Genomic DNA, 20,547 nt, shown 5'->3' with positions numbered 1-20,547 from the left:
CTCTTTCTCCTTCTTCCACTGTGCGCCTTCATTGAAGACCATCTGAAGGAGGTTGGCCTTCTCCTTCCACCATCCTTCCATCTATGTTTTCCACTCCTTCATTTCCCTCTCCATCTGCGCCATTCGCTTATTCGTGAGCATGAAGGTTGCCTTTGCTCGCGGCTTGCAAACAGGTGAGACATTGGCGGCTTCCGTGTTCTGTGCAGCGTCTTCTTCAAGTGTGACAGTTTGTGCAACACCCATTGAGCCTTCATGGCCTTGACGTTGATCCATTACGGTGAGGCCCAAAGGATGAGAGAGAGAGAGAGAGAGAGAGAGAGAGAGAGAGAGAGAGAGAGAGAGAAATGAAATGAAATGAAATGTTATATTAACGTCTTCAAAAGGCCAAAATGACCTATGAGACCAATCAGTTACAAAATAGTGAATCTAATACCATGTCTGGGTACAAAAGAACTAGAAAAGAACTAGAAGTGGAACAAAATACTACTACTACTACTACAATCTAAAACTACGTGGGTGTAGCAACTGATACAATAGGTACCCGGTAAACTGGATGTAACAGTGTGTGAAACAAAGATGGAAGAAATGGTGAGGATCCATCCTCATCTGCACTCTGGATGTCGAGAGAGTATGGCTCGAATCTTCTGTTGTAGTCTCCGTCGATGCTGTGTAGCTCCTCTCCTCAGTCGCGGTCGTCTGTAGCTCCAATGCTCGGTCGATGAGAGTGCCAGTAGTGGTCGAATGAGTGTGGGACGAGCTCTGCAGTGGTGGCTGCTCCTCTGGCTGTCCCATATCTAGTGAAAAGAAATCTGTAATGTGTCTCTGGGACTGCCTCTCTCTAGCTCTCCCCAGTAAAGTGTCTCTATACCTGTGTAACTCAAGTAGATATAGTCCAAGACATCTCTGATCCTCATAACTCATGACCCTAGATAGAGGACCAAAACCCTCTCTGAATAAGCAGTGGAAACGCCCCCGTATCTCATAGAACACTGTGCAATGACATATGTAGTGCAACTCTGTCTCTGGCTCTCTCTGGCATAATCGGCATATCCTGCTGTCTGCTGGTATCCCTCTGAATCTACCAGTCTCAATCTCGAGCTGATGTGAGGATGTGCGTATCTGACCAATGGCACAACGCAAACCATGAGACATATGTGTGTCCATGTAGCTGGGTCGAATCACAAACCCATCTCTCCTGTGAGGTGGAGAAGATGCTCTCTATAGAAAGCCATCTTCGTGCTCAACTCCTGAGGCGGCTCTATCCATGTCCTCCTGGTGTCGAGCTGGATCAGGTCGTGACGAATGAGTCTAGTGATCTCCACCCGTGTAAGAGACAGCGAGGGTGCCTGAAGAGAATACTGGAAAGGGGGCAACCTGTCCATGGTGAAGCCATGCGTCTGAAACCATGAAGTCATCTGTGCATACCAGCATGAAGTGTCCCCCTGTAGAGCTAACTGTCTGGAAGACTCAAGGGCCAGTCTAGCATATCTGTCTCTAGTAGTATCCCATAGGCTGTGCACAAAGGACACTGATCTGGTAAGCGCCTCAATCTCCATGGGGGGGGCAGCTAGCTCTGCTCGAATGATCATTGAGGAGGGCAGGTCACATGGGAGACGGATTTATTGTAGCTTTGTGGATTTCCGCAAAGCATTTGACATGGTACCGAGAGCTCGACTGATGCGCAGACTGCAGGAGATGGGGGTGCCCACAGTGTTGATTTGGGGGATTATGGCTTTATACAGATCAGTGATGGGACATGTACGCACCCCAGAGGGGATATCTGACTTAGTTCACTCCACTATCGGGGTGAAACAGGGTTGCCCATTGTCTCCTAGTCTATTTGGTATGTATGTTGATGAGGTGTCTGATTACATTGACAGAGAGGGTGATAGAGGTGCCCAGCTGGCAGGGACGTGGATCCCATTGTTGTTATATGCTGATGATATTGTCTTGATCTCTGACTCACCAGAGGGTATGCAGCGACAGTTGGATGCATTACACAGTTTTGCAGAGGATAGTGGATTGTCTGTAAACCTTGGTAAAACCAAGGTCATGGTGTTTAACACCACACCGCAGTGGATCGAGAGAGAGAGAGAGAGAGAGAGAGAGAGAGAGAGAGAGAGAGAGAGAGAGAGAGAGAGAGAGAGAGAGAGAGAGAGAGGTGGTTGGGGGGGTTTCGCGATAGACAGAGGAGGGGTGGGGGGGGGGGGGTGCGATAGACAAAAGGGGGGGAGGGGGGGCGAAAGACTGAGGAGGGGGGGGCGCGCGATAGACAGGTAGGTTGAGGAGAGGAGGGGGGGGGGGGATAGACTGAGTAGGGGGGGGGCGCGATAGACAAAGAGGGGGGGGGATAAGTTAAATTAAATTAAAAGAAAAAATGGGGGGAGGGGGACGGCGGGGCGCGATAGACCGGGGAGCGGGGTGCGATAGGCAGGGGAGGGGGGGGGGTTGAGTGATAGACGGGGGGGGGGGGGGGGGGGGGGGGGGGGTAGATTGAGTAGGGGGGCGCGATAGACAAAGAGGGGCGGGGGATAAGTTAAATTAAATTAAAAGAAAAAAATGGGGGGAGGGGGACGGCGGGGCGCGATAGACTGGGGAGCGGGGGTGCGATAGGCAGGGGAGGGGGGGGGGGTTTGAGCGATAGACCGGGGGGGGGGGGGGGCACAACACGATAGGCAAAGGGGAGGGGGGGGGGGGGGGGGGAGAGCGATAGACAGGGAGAGGGGGGGGCATCGCGATAGAGAGAGGGAGCGGGGTGGTCTTCAAACGGCGGGGGCAGAGAGGGAGCGGGGGCGGCAAGGGAGCGCAAGGGGCAGGGGAGCGCGAGGGGGGGTTCAGAGCACGTGAGCAAGGGCAGGGTAGCGCGGGAGGGGGGGGTTCAGAGCACACGAGCAAGGGGCAGGGGAGCGCGAGGGGGGGTGCAGAGCACGCGAGCAGAGAAATTCCACACAAGAGAGAGAGAGAGAGAGAGAGAGAGAGAGAGAGAGAGAGAGAGAGAGAGAGAGAGAGAGAGAGAGTCCTTTGTTATATTTTTTGCAACTCTTGAGTCTTTTTAATAGCATCAGTATTCACATTGATAACTTTGCCTTTTTATGGTTGCTAATTTTCCAGACGAAGCATGAGAAGTGCAAAATCAGGACGTTTTGGCAGGTCTGGGAAAAGTTTCAAGACAGTTGAGATTGCAGAACCTGATATTGTACAAGTATGCAAACAAACTTTCCGTAAAGATCATCAATACGTAGCTAAGGAGTGAAACTAGAAGGCAGAAGTCCTATTCAATGATTTTACTTGAAATGCAGAACTTTCATAACTTTAGTTGAGGTGTTCTCTACAGGTTTTTGATGAGCATGGCAATGATGTAACACCCAAACCATTGACTAGCTTAAGGGCAACTCCATTGCATGAACGAATTTTGCAGATAAACACGGATAGATTTACTCCAGAATCAGAAAGGCCTTCAGTCTACAGGTTTTTGGTAACATATTTAAATGTCTCCAGCTACTGGTTCGAGTTCAGTCACTGATCCTTTTTTTTTCTTGATGCAAATTTAAAGCCGGTATTCAATGGCAAGTAGCTTGGCTAGTTTCACCCCTGATACCCTTGATAATGAGGGTGCTGATAAAGATGAAGGAGACCCCAGCATGATGAGATGGAGTTCAGTTGCTGCTGTATCTAAAGATGTAGCTCCTCATTCTACAGAAAATCAAAGACGAATACAAATTTTACACTCGAGCAATACAATACCCACATCCGAGCAGGTCTCTCAATGTATCCAGCTGATACATTTATTATTCTTGTATGCATAGATAAATACTAAACTGCAGTGGGTTATGCATTTATTATTCTTGTATGCATGAATAAATATTAAACCGCAGTGGGTTATGTGTGTGCACATGCGGGCGCGCAGCAATGCTGTGCAACTTAGGCTTCTATGAGGCATGTGTAGCTTCCTGAAGCCGTGTTCACTTACTTGAGACTATCAATCGCTCATACATCATTACTCTTCAGTGTGGGTAAAATTATGGACTTTAAATAAAAACACTTCCTTTTAATATCTAATCTCGACCTCAGAGGTTTATGAGCACCTCATTGTATAGGCTCATGGCTGAAAGCAGGATATCTTGTGAAAATAATTTGATTGATTGCGGCTTTCTGATTGGGTAGTGGCAACCTCACACTGCTGAGCTGTTCTGCAGGATTTGGAAAGATCCATTGCTGTTACCATAATGGAGAGTGAGACTTTTGAGATAATGAGCCTCAGAGGACACACTCTTAACAACACTTATGAGAATGTCAAAGATGTGCTTGAGAGAAACTCGAGATACAAAAAACTATTACAGGTTTATGCCAATGTAATTTTTGACTTGAAAATTTGTCATGAGCTTTTATTTGTAATAATATACAAGTGTTGCTGAGCAGCTCAAAGTGGGAAGTGCAAACTACTCTGATTCAAGTGCTCAAACTTTATTCAGTCTTCAAAAGTCCAAAGAGGTGCAGGTTTCTGCTAAGCAGACAGAGGTGGAGGCTTGCCAGGTTTGATTCTCTGTGTGTTAATCATTTAAGAATTTGCCAAGATGCTTTCCTAGGTTGTAGAGCACTGCAGGATTGAAGCTGCTAAATGATTTTCTTTTTTTACTTGCTTAAAGTCAGGCAAACTCCTGGGATATCTGTGATGCATTCTTGAGGAAAAGGGAAGATGGAAAAAGTGAAGTGGCAGATCCAGAGAACAGGAACAGTTTGGTGCAAAGAGGTAGCGCCACAGAAGCTGCTGAGGATGCTCGAATTGCCAGTCTTCTTGTGTCTGCTGGATATTTAGAAGCATCGACCGGCTCTACTATTTTACCGAGCACATTGGTGGGTTATGTGATCAAATTATCCGTGGACTAGTTCTTTTTTATGCTGCAAGTTCTTAGCATTAATGTCTGTCTTATTGCAGGCCCAAAGACTTGCAGCTGGAAGTGTAGCAGGCTCTCGTAGGGGAACTCTACAAGGAGCGGCAGCATCTTTGAAAAAGTCTGTTTATGGAGCTTTTGCAGGCTCTCGAAGGGGCTCTGCTGTTGGAAGTGTTCTAGCTTCCAAAAGAGGGTCTGTAAGTGGAAGCATAGGTGGCTCTCGTAGAGGTTCTACCGCTGGGAGTTTAGCTCCATCAAGAAGGGGTTCCATGATGGGAAATATATCTCTATCTCGAAGGGCTTCAAAGTTAGGTGCTTTGGTAGAGGATCCTCTCCTTGCCAAAGGATCTCTCATGGAGAGGCCAGGTGGCACAGCCGATGATGGCACTGATGCCTTAATAATAGCAGAAGATTCAACGTCATCTCAGAAAAAGGAGGTTGACTTGAACAATGTAGCTGGACTCTTGAAGGCCCTTGAAGTTGCAGAAAGAGCACTTGTTCAGAACACTTTGCATGATAAGGTGCACATCTTTTGTTCACTACCTTTGTAAGATATCAATTTTTTTCAATCTCTTATATAAACCTTCTTTGCTTTTTGAGAATTTTAAGGTTTGGTAAGGGGAGGCCTCATCCAACAACCTAAGAACTAAGAGCTCTGCATTCGGCACAAAACAGAAGGCTGGCACACTGGCTTCTAAGGCAGGGTCTCTGCATGACATAGTTGTGTTGCTTTATGCATACAAGTTACTGATTGGGCTCCTCATCTGGTAAGGTATGGTAAAGTTGGAGCGGATAAATCTGCTGGAGGTTGAATTGTTCATTGTCTGTGGCTTTTGGATGGGGGTTTGCATGGTTGAGGGGTTTGCTTGAGCTTCAATTTTCAATTGTGTATGGCTTTTGGATGGGGCTTTGTAGTCTATTGAGCTGCTTTCATGAGAAAAAAGTATTTTTTTGCTTTTTACAAAGGTCTCGTGTATCTTCTCAACTAACATCTACTATTTCGGGGAGTACTTGAATGCCTATTTGATGAAGGGTTGATCTGATAATGTGCTCCCTGTGAGCTAGTATTGTTCTTGATGAATTGGATGAGATTTCTCATGGTTGTTGCCTTGATCGAGGAAAGAGGTGCGATCAGTTTTGAAGGCCATTTTACCTCTTCTTTCTAGATATCTTCGAGACTATAGCACAAATTAGAGTGCTGGCCCCTTTAGTGAGGGAAACTGCATATTTTGTATGCTATTTATAAGGCATCGAGTGGGAAATTTGAACAGGAATCTTCCTCTTAGTGTTACGTGGTGAAATGAAAAGAGAGCCTAAATATTTAAATTTAACTGCCTGTTTTCGAAGTAATACTTTCATTAGGCACTACAAGAAAGGTAGAAACCTCCTCTGTCTCGGATTTACTCTCACCTTATGGTTTGGTAATCATGATAAACAAATCTCATTGACAGCATAGGGTTAAGATCATAGCACTTACAACTAGGGTGTTGATTGCAGTTCGAGGTTTCTCAAGAAGCTCATTCTAATCAACCTTTTCTTTGCAACAGCTTTTGTTTTATCGAGATTTTAGACCTAGAGATCCAGATTCTTGTGAAAGTAGCGAAACGGTGTCATTATTTCCTCAAAGTGAGAAGTTACCAGATCAAAAAGATGCCTTCGTAAAAAAATCCTCATCGGTGAAAGCTGGCTCAATCAAACAGGTTGAATGGCTATGGGATTTTTGTTGTGATGTCACTGACGGTCGAAATATTAGCTGTCTGGCTTGGAACAGGGTATGCTCCTTGGAACTCTCTTATTTCACGAATTAAATGCTCAAGTTAAAATGAAGTCATTCGAGTCAAGGTTTGGGTAGGGTTTAATGTGTAAGCAATGCAATGGTCACTATCCACCTTTGTGGTTGTGTCTCATCACTTGGTTCTCATGTTTGGTGTTTCACGAGCTGGGAGATGTTTTCAAAACAGAAACAGTCATTTACTTAAGAGCTGTACAATTTGAAGAGGCCTACATGTTTTAGAAAATTTTAAACACAAAGTATAAAAAAGGGATGTTCACATCTTGCAATCTGTTCCATGTGGCTCTGGAGGTAAGAAGGTAGGAATATGCTACCAGCTTGATTCTGTAGCTAGGGGATTTTGATATTTTGAGAGAGCTATAATGAACAAACACAATTATCATACATGATGCGTAGCAAAATTAGTTGACCTTTTGAATTTATGTCGAGCACAGTGCAAGTCTTCAAGCAGTTAGACACACAAGCCACAGATTGGTTCTGCCACATTAATTATTCTTTACCAAAGCTATTGACAAGGAGCAACATTTGTTTCAGTTTAAGAGATACATCTGTTTACTTTGCGTGACAATTACCATAATTGGGTATTTTATCCGGTTCAATTCATTCAAAAAGAAAATATAAGAAGGTGAAGGTGATAATACACTTTGGCCATAACAAATGCAGGTAAGTAAAGATCTGCTGACGGTAGGATACGGTCAATTTGAATTTGGTTCACAAAAGGATGGACTGATAGCATTCTGGTCCCTAAAGAATCCTTGTTATCCTCATGCAACAATAACTGCTGCATCTGGTGTCACAGCTCTAGATTTCTCTACTTCAAATGCTAATTTGCTTGCTGGTAAGTATGGAATTTGCTCCTTGATTTAGTTGCTTAGAACTAAATACAGATTATCAAAGTTCAGGGTGTATTAAATATAAGGCAGTGCCAATAGAAGAAAAGAAAAATCTGTTTCTATTGTTTTAAGCTTCTTCAAAGGAGCAAAATAACCTATGAGACCCAAAGTACAAGGTTTTGTCAGATGTGAGATGTGTCTCTGTTGATAGGGAATCAAAATCCTGAAGAGGCCTAATTGTACAGTCTTGGGATGATGTATGACAAATAAAGTGTGCCGTACAAAATTATGAATAGGCAAGAAAAACAAGCAGTGGAATGGAGAAAACTGCGTCAATTTATGAACAAGATGATATGGAAATTAACTTGTATATGGCATCAAGTGAAAACCAAACTTGTGATGAGGAATAAATGAAGATACTAATTAGAAGTCTTGGAAAGAAACGATTGAAATCCTCTCATTTAACTCAGAAGCTCTGCACAATCTCCACGACCTTTTCTGTAGGACAGGCAAAATTCAACCATTCAACTGCCTTATGCGGCTGCAGCCCTCGAAGAGAATATACCTAAAAGGTCTCACTCTGTTTCAATGTGTTGATTGTGATTGAGAGCTTGCGATTGTGCCTATATAATTGACTCTAAAGATGCTATGCGCCTGTGGCATAACTAATGCAAAAGGGATCCACACGTTTGCTTTAGGATGCAGACCCTAGTTATTCAATTGCTTGTGAGTGCTCTGCACGCTCTTGGGATTTCCAAATTCTCTCTTGCAGAAGTGGTATATGGTTCTCAATATGCTTGGGTTTGGCTTTGGACACAATGCCCTTGGTGGCCTTAAGGAAATTCCTGTCTTGCCAAGAAGATGCTAAGAAATATGTATTGTATCAGGAATCAACCAAACTTGCTGGTATGATTAAAAGCGCTGGATTTAGCTGCTTCAGTGGCTTAGAAATGGCTTTAGAGTGAATAGTAGAAGAGAATTCTCTGCAATGCAGTGGAATTTTTCTCAATCCCAATTTCAATTGAATTTTCTAATGTGTGGAATTTTCTAAGGCTACAGTAATGCTGTTAACCTCATCATCTGCAGAAATCAATAAAAATTACCCATCATTCCATAAGCTTACCCAGACGATAAGGGAATGGAACTTTTAAGTGCATACAATCTTGGATTACAAATGAAGGGCTCGAGAACTTTAATTTCAGCATTGACAACATACTGTCAGTGCTATACCTGTATATGTCATTTTTGAAATCTCAAAGAGTCATCTTTTTGCACCATTTGGTTTAAACTTCCAATCTCATTCACGTTTTTGACAGTGGGTTTTTACAGTGGAAATATTGCATTATATGATGTGAGGAATCCGAAGGATCCAATGCCTGTGGTGCAGAGTGGTTTAACTACAGGAAAACACAATGATCCAGTGTGGGAAGTCCAGTGGATTGATTCTAACTCAGATCATGGAGAATCACTTGTTTCTATTTCTACTGATGGGAATGTGACACAGTGGTTTTTAAAAAAGGTGATGCAGTCACTTAATGTAAACTGCAGGCTTTCTGTTTTCCTGAAGATGTGTACATCTTCTCATCTTGTGTAGATAATAAAATTGCTATTAGAGGCACTTGTATTAGTACATAATGCATTACAAAGACGGAAGTCTCCAAAAATCTCATTTGATACCATCAGTCAGGTGAATGTGTGAAGATGATCCTCTCTTTGTTCCTGGTCCAGCATTTTTACTCGTTTGAATGTGTTACCAGCATGGGCAGTTTATGCATGTTCCTTTATTTGATTGCAATTGAGCCATGTTGCATATTTTGGACTATTGATCGATGTAGATCTATAAAAGCAAAAAAATTGCATACGAAAGTTGTTCCCTGACCAATGGAAAGTGTGAACATTTTTCTTGACGCAATATAATGGGTTACAATCATCGATTTGTCAAATAAAGGCTGCTTAGTAGATGTATCTTTGGTTATATGCATGCATCAACAATTGAACAAACATCCTGTTGAGGAACTCTAAAGTGTAGAGCTGATACCAAGATGTGACTATTGTAGGAGCTTGAATATGTGAACCTCATGACCCTCAAACGAGTGGCGAGTAATAGCAAGGGAGCTCCATTGCAGCCTTTTATTTCAAGGAGAGCTGCAGGCATGTGCTTTGATTTTTCTCCCCGTGATCCCAGGTATTATTCAAGCTTAAAATGCCCGTTGCAGCTAATTTCCTCTGTTTCCTGGATGCCCTAACAGTTTCTCATATGTATGCCCAGCATATATCTTGTAGGGACGGAAGAAGGTCGCATCCATAAGTGCAGTAGATCTTACAATGAGCAGTATCTTCAGACTTTTGTTGGGCACACTGGACCTGTTTTTCAGGTACTCTGGCTTGCAAGGAGTTCATATCACAGTGACGAGAGAAATTAAATCTGGGGAGTGGGGCTGGTATCTTTTGCTTTCTAGAACTTGTGAAATATTGATGACTTTTGCAGTGTGCTTAACTCTCAGTGAATGGGACTTTGCGTTATTGATTGTTCCTTTCTCCAAATCAATAGGAAATTGTATGGAGAAATAGGAGGATCAAAGCGGAGAGATGGAGAAGTGCTATAGAGAATGATAGAATCTGTATATATATACCTAGATGAAGCTGGGAGAGCCCAAATTCACCTATGACTCATGGTAGTCAGCCATATGACAATATGACCATCAACTCCATCATGCATAGTATTGACTAAATACTACAACATGCCCACTAACGTTATCAGTGCCTAATAGTGGGTGTAGAACTAGGTATTAACATATGCTCCCCCCCCCCCCCCCCCCCCCCCCCCCCCCCACCACACACACACACGAGCAGACATCAACACTAAATTCAGCCTACTGAGTGTCTGTCATGGCTCTAGAGATCAAGGGCAGACTCAGCCAAGATGAAGCCTAGCACAAGATAAAATATTAGATAGAAATAATTAATGCAACGAAAAGGTAATTGATAGGGCTTATACACCACTAGAATAGGAACAATTTCCACAATATTAATTGATCGCAGCTCGGCCGAAAACTTCACAATGTGAAATCTGCATGTCCGCTAATGTGACTAAAACATATACCTAGATGACTCCGGGAGAGCCCAAATTCACATATGAAGGAAAATGCAGCTATAGACTCATGGTAGTCACCCATGAGACAACATCATGCATAGTATTGACTAAATACTACAACATCTCACTAATGTCATCAATGCCCAATAGTGGGTGTAGATCTAAGTATCAACATATGCTCCCAACACAACACACAGTACACAACACACCCACGAGAGAGAGAAATGAAATGATATATTAACGTCTTCAAAAGGCAAAATGATGTGTGAGACCAATTCATTACAAACTGGTGAATCTGAGGGAGAGAGAGAGAGAGAAATGAATTGAAATGAAATGTTATATTAACGTCTTCAAAAGGCCGTAGTGACCTATGAGACCAAAAAGTTACAAGGTGGTGGATCTGATACAAAGTCAGAGTAACAAAATAACAACAGTACAAAACAAAGATATATACTATGGGATCCTAGACTGGTCGACGTGAACTAAGCAAAAATGGGCGGCTTGCTGGGATAGCTGAATCACAGGAGATCTAGCATCGGTCGTTGGCGGATCTCATCAATCTCCTCCACGGTTAGTAGTCTGACCGGGCGTCGTGTATGCGTGGCCAGAGTGCTCCGAATCTTCTGACGTAGCCTCCGTCGATGCTGTGTAGTCCTCCACAGTCGTGGGCGCCTGGGTTTTCCCAGTTCAGTCGCTCGGTCGATCACTGTGCCTCTGGTGTGAGACGAGGGGGAGCTCTGTTGTGGGAGTGGCTCTTGCGGCTATCCCGTGTCTGCTCTGAAGAAGTCTGTGATCCGTCTTTGAGACTGGCTAGCCTTGCCACTCATCAGGCTATCTCTGTGTCTGCGCAGCTCGAGCAAGAACAAACCCAGGCATCTCTGATCCTCGTATCCCATGACTCTTGAGAGTGGTCCAAAACACTCTTTGAACAAGCAATGAAAGCGGCCTCGTATCTCGTAGTTGGCGGGGCAGCGGCATGTATAATGCAACTCTGTCTCAGGCTCCATGTCACAGAAAGGGCATGTCCTGGCCTTTGCTGGTATTCCGCTGTATCTCCCAGTCTCAATCCGCAGCTGGTGAGAAGATGTGCATAACTGGCCCATAGCACATCGTATCCCATGAGACAAGTGGGTGTCCATGTATCTGGGTCTCGTCACAAAACCATCCTCCGTAAGCTGGAGAAGGTTGTCTTTGTAGAAAGCCATCTTCGTGCCCAATTCATGTGCTGGCTCTATCCATGTCCTCCTGCTGTCTAGCTCAGTTAGGTCTTGGCGGATGAGCTTGGTGATCTCTGACTGTGTAAGCGTGAGAGATGGTGCATCCAATGAGTACTAGAATGGTGGCAGCGTGTCTATGCTGACCCCATGCGCTTGAAACCATGATGCCATCTCCCCATACCAACATGTTGTATCTCCTTGCATGGCTAACTGTCGAGAGGACTCAAGTGCAATGCGAGCATATCTGTCTCTAGGAAGTTTCCATGTGCGAGAAATGAAATGAAATGAGAGAGAGAGAGAGAGAGAGAGAGAGAGAGAGAGAGAGAGAGAGAGAGAGAGAGAGAGAGAGAGAGAGAGAGAGAGAGAGATGAAATGTTATATTAACGTTTTCAAAAGGCCAAAGTGACCTATGAGACCAGAAAGTTACAATGCGGTGTATCTGATACAAAGTCAGATTAACAAGATAAATTAAACTAGGATAACAAAATATAAATACTACGGGATCCTAAACTAAGCAGTACAATGTGAAGACAATATGGGAGGGGAGTAGAGATCCATCTTCATCTGAACTCTGGACGACGAAAGAGTATGGCTTGAATCCTTTGCCGTAGCCTCCTTCGAAATTGTGTAGCTCCTCTCCTCCTGCGGGGTCGTCTAGATCTCCCTAGCTCCAATGCTCAGTCTATGAGAATGCCAGAAGTGCGGGTAGACCTCTCCACCGTCTCTGTTTGCTCCTCTGTCTGTTCTTCTGGGTGTACAGTATCTAGTGTAAAGAAATCTGTGATCTGTCTCTGGGGATGTCTTTCTTCAACTCTCCTCAGTAAGGTTCCTCTATGCTTGTGTAACTCAAGTAGATAAAGCCCAAGACATCTTTGATCCTCATAACTCATGACCCTAGATAGAGGCCCAAAACCTTCTCTGAATAGACAGTGAAAACGACCTCGTATCTCATAGTACACCGTGCAATCACATATGTAATGTACTTCTGTCTCTGGCTCTAGATGGCATAAGCGGCATATTCTGTTATGTGCCGGTGTCCCTATGAATCTGCCAATCTCAATCTCGAGCTGATGTGAGGACATGCGTATCTGGCCAATGGCACAACACAAACCATGCGAAAGATGTGTGTCCATATAGCTAGGTCGAATCACAAACCCATCCCCCGTGAGGTGGAGAAGATGATCTCTATAGAAAGCCATCTTTGTGCCCAACTCTTGTAACGGCTCTATCCATGTCGTCTTCGTGTCCAGCTGGATCAAATCCTGACGGATGAGTCTATTAATCTCTACCCGTGTCAGAGACCTCAAGGGTGCCTGAAGAGAGTATTGAAAAGAAGGCAATCTGTCCATGGTGAAACCATGTGTCTGAAACCATGATGTCATCTGAGCATACCAGCATGATGTATCCCCGTTAAGAGCTAATTGTCTGGAGGACTCTAGAGCCACCCTGGCATATATGTCTCTGGTTGTATCCCACAGGCTGTGTACAAAGGAGACTGATCTGGTGAGCGCCTCAATCTCCATAGGGGGGGCAGCTAATCCGCTAATCGAATGATATCATGCGGTTACAGGAAACCTTGGTCTAATCAGCGGAGAGATCATAGATACCAAGGGCTTCTCCATACGCCTCCACCCATCCTGGCCTATAGAAGGTCCCCAAACATGCACCTGATATAACATAGTAGAGGCAACCAAAGTATCAAAGAGCCATAACTTTGTCCTAGGTTCCTGGAATTGAACCTGTGAACACATCCTCTCCATTCCTCCCAGAGGCGCACCGGCTCTAGTTAGTCTAGTCTCTGCTACTCTTCTCAAAGAAAATCTCGGCCCCGTGAAGACTACCCCTAGGTAAGTGTATGCATCTGTATACTCCACAATCTCCTGACCATATTTGAAAGTAGGTACTGATCTCCTCTCCCATTGCGGTGTGGTGTTAAACACCATAACCTTTGTTTTACCTAGGTTTACACCCAGGCCACTATCCTTTGCAAAACTGCGTAGTGCGTCCAAATGTCGTTGCATACCTTCTGGTGCGTCAGATATCAATACAATATCATCAACATAAAGCAACAATGGGATCCACGTCCTTGCCAGCTGGGCACCCTTGTGACCCTTTCTTTCAATGTAATCAGACACCTCATCCACATACATACCAAATAGAGTAGGAGACAATGGGCAACCCTGTTTCACTCCAATAGTAGAGTGAACTAAATCAGATACCCCTTCTGGAGTGCGTACATGTCCCACGACTGATCTGTACAAAGCCATTATCTCCCAAATTACCTCTATGGACACCCCCATCTCTTGCACTCTGCGCATCAATCGAGCCCTTGGTACCATGTCAAATGCTTTGCGAAAATCCACAAAGCTACAATAGATCCGTCTCCCATGTGCTCTGCCCTCCTCAATGATGGCCCTGAGTGTCAGAATATGATCAAGAGTGGAGAAACCCCTCCTGAAGCCGGCTGACCCTTTGCTGTACACCCTCGCCCTCTGCCCAGCTACTCAGGTGTTGCTCCAGAATAGATGCATACAATCGTGCCAATGTGTGTCCAACCATAATAGTGCGGTAATTCCCAGGCTCTGTAGGGTCACAGCCTTGAAGATGGGCACAATATTAGACAACCTCCAGGTCTCAGGTAATCCCTCAACACATGGCACGATTGAACAACACTGCGAGAACCTCATCAGCATATCCTTGGCATGTATAAAGTGCTCCGCTACTAGACCGTCATGATCATATGCCTTCACGGTCCCGATCCTGTCGATGGCCCTTCGTATCATCTCAGGCGTAAAGAAAGTGCTCGTAGTTGGGCAAGGCTTGGTAGGGTCTGGAAGGGGTTCCTGTCCCGGAACCGTATATAATGATGTCGCATATTGGCCCCACACATCAGGTGAAGTAATCACTGGGGGAGGAGAGTGCTCATGGAAGAGTCGCCATGCCTCTCCTGAGTCCCTACTCAAGAACATCTGATATAAGTCTCGCTCCATCTGAGCTAGGTAAGCTCTCTTCTTCTGTCGCACAAGGCGTCGGAAAGCAATCCGAGACTGTCTGTAAGTGATGACTCCTAAAAGAAGATCCTCTGAAGCTGGGCTCTCATCTCTCTGCATTCCTCATCATACCAACTATTCTGGAGCATGCTCCCAGCATGTCGTCTCTTACCCGGCTGAGTGTGTGGTTATGCCACTGATGCAGCCCCATGCAGTGTCTCAGTCAGTATATTGGTGCACTCCACCACTGAGAGGCGTGTACCATTTCTGCCAGCTGTGCCTTGCAATAGACGGTCCCAGATTTCCTCTATATAAACGAAATCAGTCTCTGGTGTAAATGTATAGCTGGTGTGTGGCATGCCTCCTGGTGTCTGGGTTGTACTATACTGAAATTTAACGGACAGTGTGAATAGGGCATGATCTACTGCTATGCCCACTGGCCTGGCTCCCACTGTGAAATCCTGAATGCAGGGGATAAAGCTCGGTTGTGTCATAACATAATCTAGTGTACTGGCCCCATGTCTATGTTGAAAGCATGTGAAACTGGCTGCTGCAGGAAATCGCTGTAAGCCATTAAGTATGGCTAATCTATGTGTGGTCGTCATTTCCATGAGGTATCTCCCATACTCCGTTTGCTCTCTGTCATCTGAGCATCTGTCAAGCCCCAACTCACCCGCATCTAGCTCTGGGAGCACCTCATCTGAGGTGTCGTAGAAGACTGTCTGCGAGTTGCCCGTTCGGGCATTGAAGTCCCCTAGGAGAATGATATCACCATCCCTTGAAAACTCCCAAATGTCATCATCTAGGATAGAGAAAGGCGATTGCCCTCTGGATGCGGCATACATTCATGTACTGGGAGGAAAGTAACATATGGAAATATATAGGAATCGACCTGTGTCAGGTCTCAGTCTCACCCACATATATCTAGCATGATCATCTCTTCGTACAATATGCAGTAATGGTTGTAGTTCCTGTTTGAATAGCACTGCTACTCCTCCTGAACCTCTACTCCCGTGCTCAGATCTCGCATTTGTCCTGTGAGCTGTTTCCCATCTGTATCCCACCACATGTGGCATTACCTGTCCAGGGGCCTGATGAGTCTCTGAGAAGAACACATTATCCTTGTCTTTGAAACTCTCCTCAAATGCACCCACGTCCAACCTCATAGACCCATTACAGTTCAGGTAGCCATCTTCAGTGTGGTCCCATAGGTCTCGCACCGTCATGCAGTACGCCGCTCTAAAATCACCACCCTTCCATCTCTTTAGAAGGCTATCTTTCCCTTCTCCCTTGCCGCTCTAATCTCTGGCATTACCTCTCTCATATGTGCGAGCTGTGAGAGGGTCAGGTCATCACCGAGGAAAATACCTGTCTTTTTGAGAGTAGGCCTCTTCCTCAAGAATTCCTTCTTCTCTTCCAAGGAGGGGAAGCGTAGTATGAGAGCTCTCCCCTTTGAAGACTCTCCCGTGCCATCACTTTTCTTACCTACCCTCCATGCCTTTGTGTGCAAAGGCTTCTCCATCCCCATCATGGATGTAAGGCTTGTGACCTCTTTCTCCACATTGTTTATATCCTTGAGACCGGTCACTCTCACATGCAGTGCTCGCATCTGCCTTCTTTGTTCCTCTTCGAGAGTCATGTTGATAAGCGTCGGTGTACAGGGAGTTTGTTGACCTTTCCCTTTCTTGGCGACCTCAATCCATTTTTCAGCCTCGTCCGCCTTTTTTTGTGTCCTTGTTATCATCTCCGCCCATGAAGATGTTTTTGCCACACTCACTTTCTCTTCCTCTGTGATCATCCTTACCTGTTCCTTAATTTCCTTGATTTTATCTATTATCGAGGGTTTAAATTCGCCTTCCTCCAGTCCATTGCTTACTCTATCAGCAAGCTCCTGTTTAAGGGCTGAGACTTCTTTTTTGAGTACCCGTATCTCGGCGTTTGGGTTCTCCTGTTTGAGGGCTGAGACTTCTTCTTTGAGTATCTGTATTTCTGCGTTAAGGCTCTCTTTCTCCTTCTTCCACTGTGCGCCTTCATTGAAGACCATCTGAAGGAGACTGGCCTTCTCCTTCCACAACTCCTTCATTTCCCTCTCCATCTGCGCCATTCGCTTATTCGTGAGCATGAAGGTTGCCTTTGCTCGCGGCTTGCAAACAGGTGAGACATTGTTGGCTTCCGTGTCCTGTGCATAGTCTGCTTCAAGTGTGACAGTTTGTGCAACGCCTATTGAGCAGTCATGGCCTTGACGTTGATCCATTACGGTGAGGCCCAAAGGAAAGAAGAGAGTGGAGAGAGGAGAGAGAGAGAGAGGAGAGAGAGAGAGAAGAGAGAGAGAGAGAGAGAGAGAGAGATGAGAGAGAGAGAGAGAGAGAGAGAGAGAGAGAAGGGGGGGGGGGGGGGGGGGGGGGGGGGGTCCGCGATAGACAGAGGAGAGGCGGGGGGGGGGGGTGCGCGATAGAACGGGGCGGGGGGGGGGGGGGGGGGGGGGGGGGGCGCACGATAGATTGAGGGGAGGACTGGGGGGGTTGGGGCGGGGTTTTCTCGCGATAGACAGAGGAGGGGTGGGGGGGTTGCGATAGACACAAAAAGGGGGGGGGGGGGGGGGGGGGGGGGGGGGGGGGGGGGGCGATAGACTGAGGAGGCGGGGCGCGCGATAGACAGATGGGGGGGGGGGGGGGGGGGGGGAAGGGGGATTAGGTTGAAAATTTAAACTAAGTTAAATTAAAAGGGGGGGGGAGGGGGGGGGGGGGGGGGGGGGGGGGGGGGGGGGGGGGGGCGAGGCGATAGACTGAGTAGGGGGGGGGCTTTTTTCTCGCGATAGACAAAGAGAGGGGGGGTGGGGGGGATTAGTTAAATTAAATTAAAATTAAAAAGGGGGCGGGGGGGCGGGGGGGGGGGGGGGGGGGGGGGGGCAGCGCGATAGGTAGAGCTGAGGGGGGGGCACATCGCGATATAGAGAGAGGAGCGGGGGCAGCAGGGGAGCGCAAGGGGCTAGAGTAGAGAGAGAGAGAGGAGGAGGGCGAGCGAGCAGGGGCAGAGGGGGGGAGCGGGGGAAGGGGCGGCAGGGCAGCGAGCAGCAGGGGGGGGGGGGGGCAGCAGAGAGAGAGAGAGAGAGAGAGAGAGAGAGAGAGAGGAGAGAGAGAGAGAGAGAGAGAGAGAGAGAGGAGAGAGAGAGAGAGAGAGAGAGAGATGAAATGAAATGAAATGTTATATTAACGTCTTCAAAAGGCCAAAGTGACCTATGAGACCAGAAAGTTACAATCCGGTGTATCTGATACAAAGTCAGATTAACAAAATAAATTAAACTAGGATAACAAAATATAAATACTGCGGGATCCTTAACTCAGCAGTACAATGTCAAGACAATATGGGAGGGGAGTAGAGATCCATTTTCATCTGCACTCTGGACGACGAAAGAGTATGGCTTGAATCCTTTGCCATAGCCTCCTTCGAAATTGTGTAGCTCCTCTCCTCCCTCGGGGTCGTCTAGATGTCCCTAGCTCCAATGCTCGGTCTATGAGAATGCCAGTAGTGCGGGTAGACCTCTCCATCGTCGCTGGTTGCTCCTCTGTCTGTTCTTCTGGGTGTACAGTATCTAGTGTAAAGAAATCTGTGATCTGTCTCTGGGGATGTCTCTCTTCAACTCTCCTCAGTAAGATTTCTCTATGCTTGTGTAACTCAAGTAGATAAAGCCCAAGACATCTTTGATCCTCATAACTCATGACCCTAGATAGAGGCCCAAAACCTTCTCTGAATAGACAGTGAAAACGACCTCGTATCTCATAGTACACCGTGCAATGATATATGTAATGTACTTTTGTCTCTGGCTCTAGATGGCATAAGCGGCATATTCTGTTATCTGCTCGTGTCCCTCTGAATCTGCCAGTCTCAATCTCGAGTTGATGTGAGGACGTGCGTATTTGGCCAATGGCACAACGCAAACCATGCGAACGATGTGTGTGCATATAGCTAGGTCGAATCACAAACCCATCCCCCGTGAGGTGGAGAAGATGATCTCTATAGAAAGCCATCTTTGTGCCCAACTCTTGTAACGGCTCTATCCATGTCGTCTTCGTGTCCAGCTGGATCAAATCCTGACGGATGAGTCTATTAATCTCTACCCGTGTCAGAGACCTCAAGGGTGCCTGAAGAGAGTATTGAAAAGGAGGCAACCTGTCCATGGTGAAACCATGTGTCTGAAACCATGATGTCATCTGAGCATACCAGCATGATGTATCCCCGTTAAGAGCTAATTGTCTGGAGGACTCTAGAGCCACCCTGGCATATCTGTCTCTGGTTGTATCCCACAGGCTGTGTACAAAGGAGACTGATCTGGTGAGCGCCTCAATCTCCATAGGGGGGGCAGCTAATTCCGCTCGAATGATATCATGCGGTACAGAAACCTTGGTCTAATCAGCGGAGAGATCATAGATACCAAGGGCTTCTCCATACGCCTCCACCCATCCTGGCCTATAGAAGGTCCCCAAACATGCACCTGATATAACATGGTAGAGGCAACGAAAGTATCAAAGAGCCATAACTTTGTCCTAGGTTCCTGGAATTGAACCTGTGAACACATCCTCTCCATTCCTCCCAGAGGCGCACCGGCTCTAGTTAGTCTAGTCTCTGCTACTCTTCTCAAAGAAAATCTCGGCCCAGTGAAGACTACCCCTTGGTAAGTGTATGCATCTGTATACTCCACAATCTCCTGACCATATTTGAAAGTAGGTACTGATCTCCTCTCCCATTGCGGTGTGGTGTTAAACACCATAACCTTTGTTTTACCTAGGTTTACACCCAGTCCACTATCCTCTGCAAAACTGCGTAGTGCATCCAAATGTCGTTGCATACCTACTGGTGAGTCAGATATCAGTACAATATCATCAGCATAAAGCAACTATGGGATCCACGTCCCTGCCAGCTGGGCACCCCTGTCACCCTTTCTTTCAATGTAATCAGACACCTCATCCACATACATACCAAATAGAGTAGGAGACAATGGGCAACCCTGTTTCACTCCAATAGTAGAGTGAACTAAATCAGATACCCCTTCTGGAGTGCGTACATGTCCCACCACTGATCTGTACAAAGCCATTATCTCCCAAATTACCTCTATGGGCACCCCCATCTCTTGCACTCTGCGCATCAATCGAGCCCTTGGTACCATGTCAAATGCTTTGCGAAAATCCACAAAGCTACAATAGATCCGTCTCCCATGTGCTCTGCCCTCCTCAATGATGGCCCTGAGTGTCAGAATTTGATGAAGAGTGGAGAAACCCCTCCTGAAGCCGGCCTGACCCTTTGCTCGTACACCCTCGCCCTCTGCCCAGCTACTCAGGTGTTGCTCCAGAATAGATGCATACAATCGTGCCAATGTGTGTCCAACCATAATAGTGCGGTAATTCCCAGGCTCTGTAGAGTCACCAGCCTTGAAGATGGGCACAATATTAGACAACCTCCAGGTCTCAGGTAATCCCTCACACATGGCACGATTGAACAACACTGCGAGAACCTCCATCAGCATATCCTTGGCATGTATAAAGTGCTCCGCTACTAGACCGTCATGATCATATGCCTTCCCGGTCCCGATCCTGTCGATGGCCCTTCGTATCATCTCAGGCGTAAAGAAAGTGCTCGTAGTTGGGCAAGGCTTGGTAGGGTCTGGAAGGGGTTCCTGTCCCGGAACCGTATATAATGATGTCGCATATTGGCCCCACACATCAGGTGAAGTA

The 20,547-nt window shown here is 46.2% G+C and overlaps 1 protein-coding gene across 4 annotated transcripts in view; it reads left to right on the top strand.

Annotated features, from left to right (window-relative positions):
* LOC147423391 (uncharacterized) overlaps positions 1-20,547 on the top strand; it is a 114,230-nt gene that overhangs the window by 53,954 nt on the left and 39,729 nt on the right. For all 4 annotated transcript variants that reach the window (XM_086501800.1, XM_086501797.1, XM_086501801.1 and 1 more), the window contains exons 4-15: positions 3,112-3,202; positions 3,335-3,468; positions 3,554-3,758; positions 4,197-4,340; positions 4,420-4,533; positions 4,651-4,854; positions 4,937-5,413; positions 6,440-6,664; positions 7,348-7,522; positions 8,834-9,036; positions 9,575-9,702; positions 9,787-9,892. In XM_086501800.1, the coding sequence (XP_086357926.1) occupies positions 3,112-3,202; positions 3,335-3,468; positions 3,554-3,758; positions 4,197-4,340; positions 4,420-4,533; positions 4,651-4,854; positions 4,937-5,413; positions 6,440-6,664; positions 7,348-7,522; positions 8,834-9,036; positions 9,575-9,702; positions 9,787-9,892 (2,206 nt within the window). The remainder of the gene's footprint in view (positions 1-3,111; positions 3,203-3,334; positions 3,469-3,553; positions 3,759-4,196; positions 4,341-4,419; positions 4,534-4,650; positions 4,855-4,936; positions 5,414-6,439; positions 6,665-7,347; positions 7,523-8,833; positions 9,037-9,574; positions 9,703-9,786; positions 9,893-20,547) is intronic.

The sequence above is a fragment of the Adiantum capillus-veneris genome, chromosome 26, assembly GCF_014529385.1.
Source record: "Adiantum capillus-veneris isolate H3 chromosome 26, ASM1452938v2, whole genome shotgun sequence".
NCBI classification, from domain to species: Eukaryota; Viridiplantae; Streptophyta; class Polypodiopsida; order Polypodiales; family Pteridaceae; genus Adiantum; species Adiantum capillus-veneris.
The sequence above is the reverse complement of the archived record's forward strand: the minus strand, read 5'-3'. Positions and strand labels throughout refer to the sequence as shown.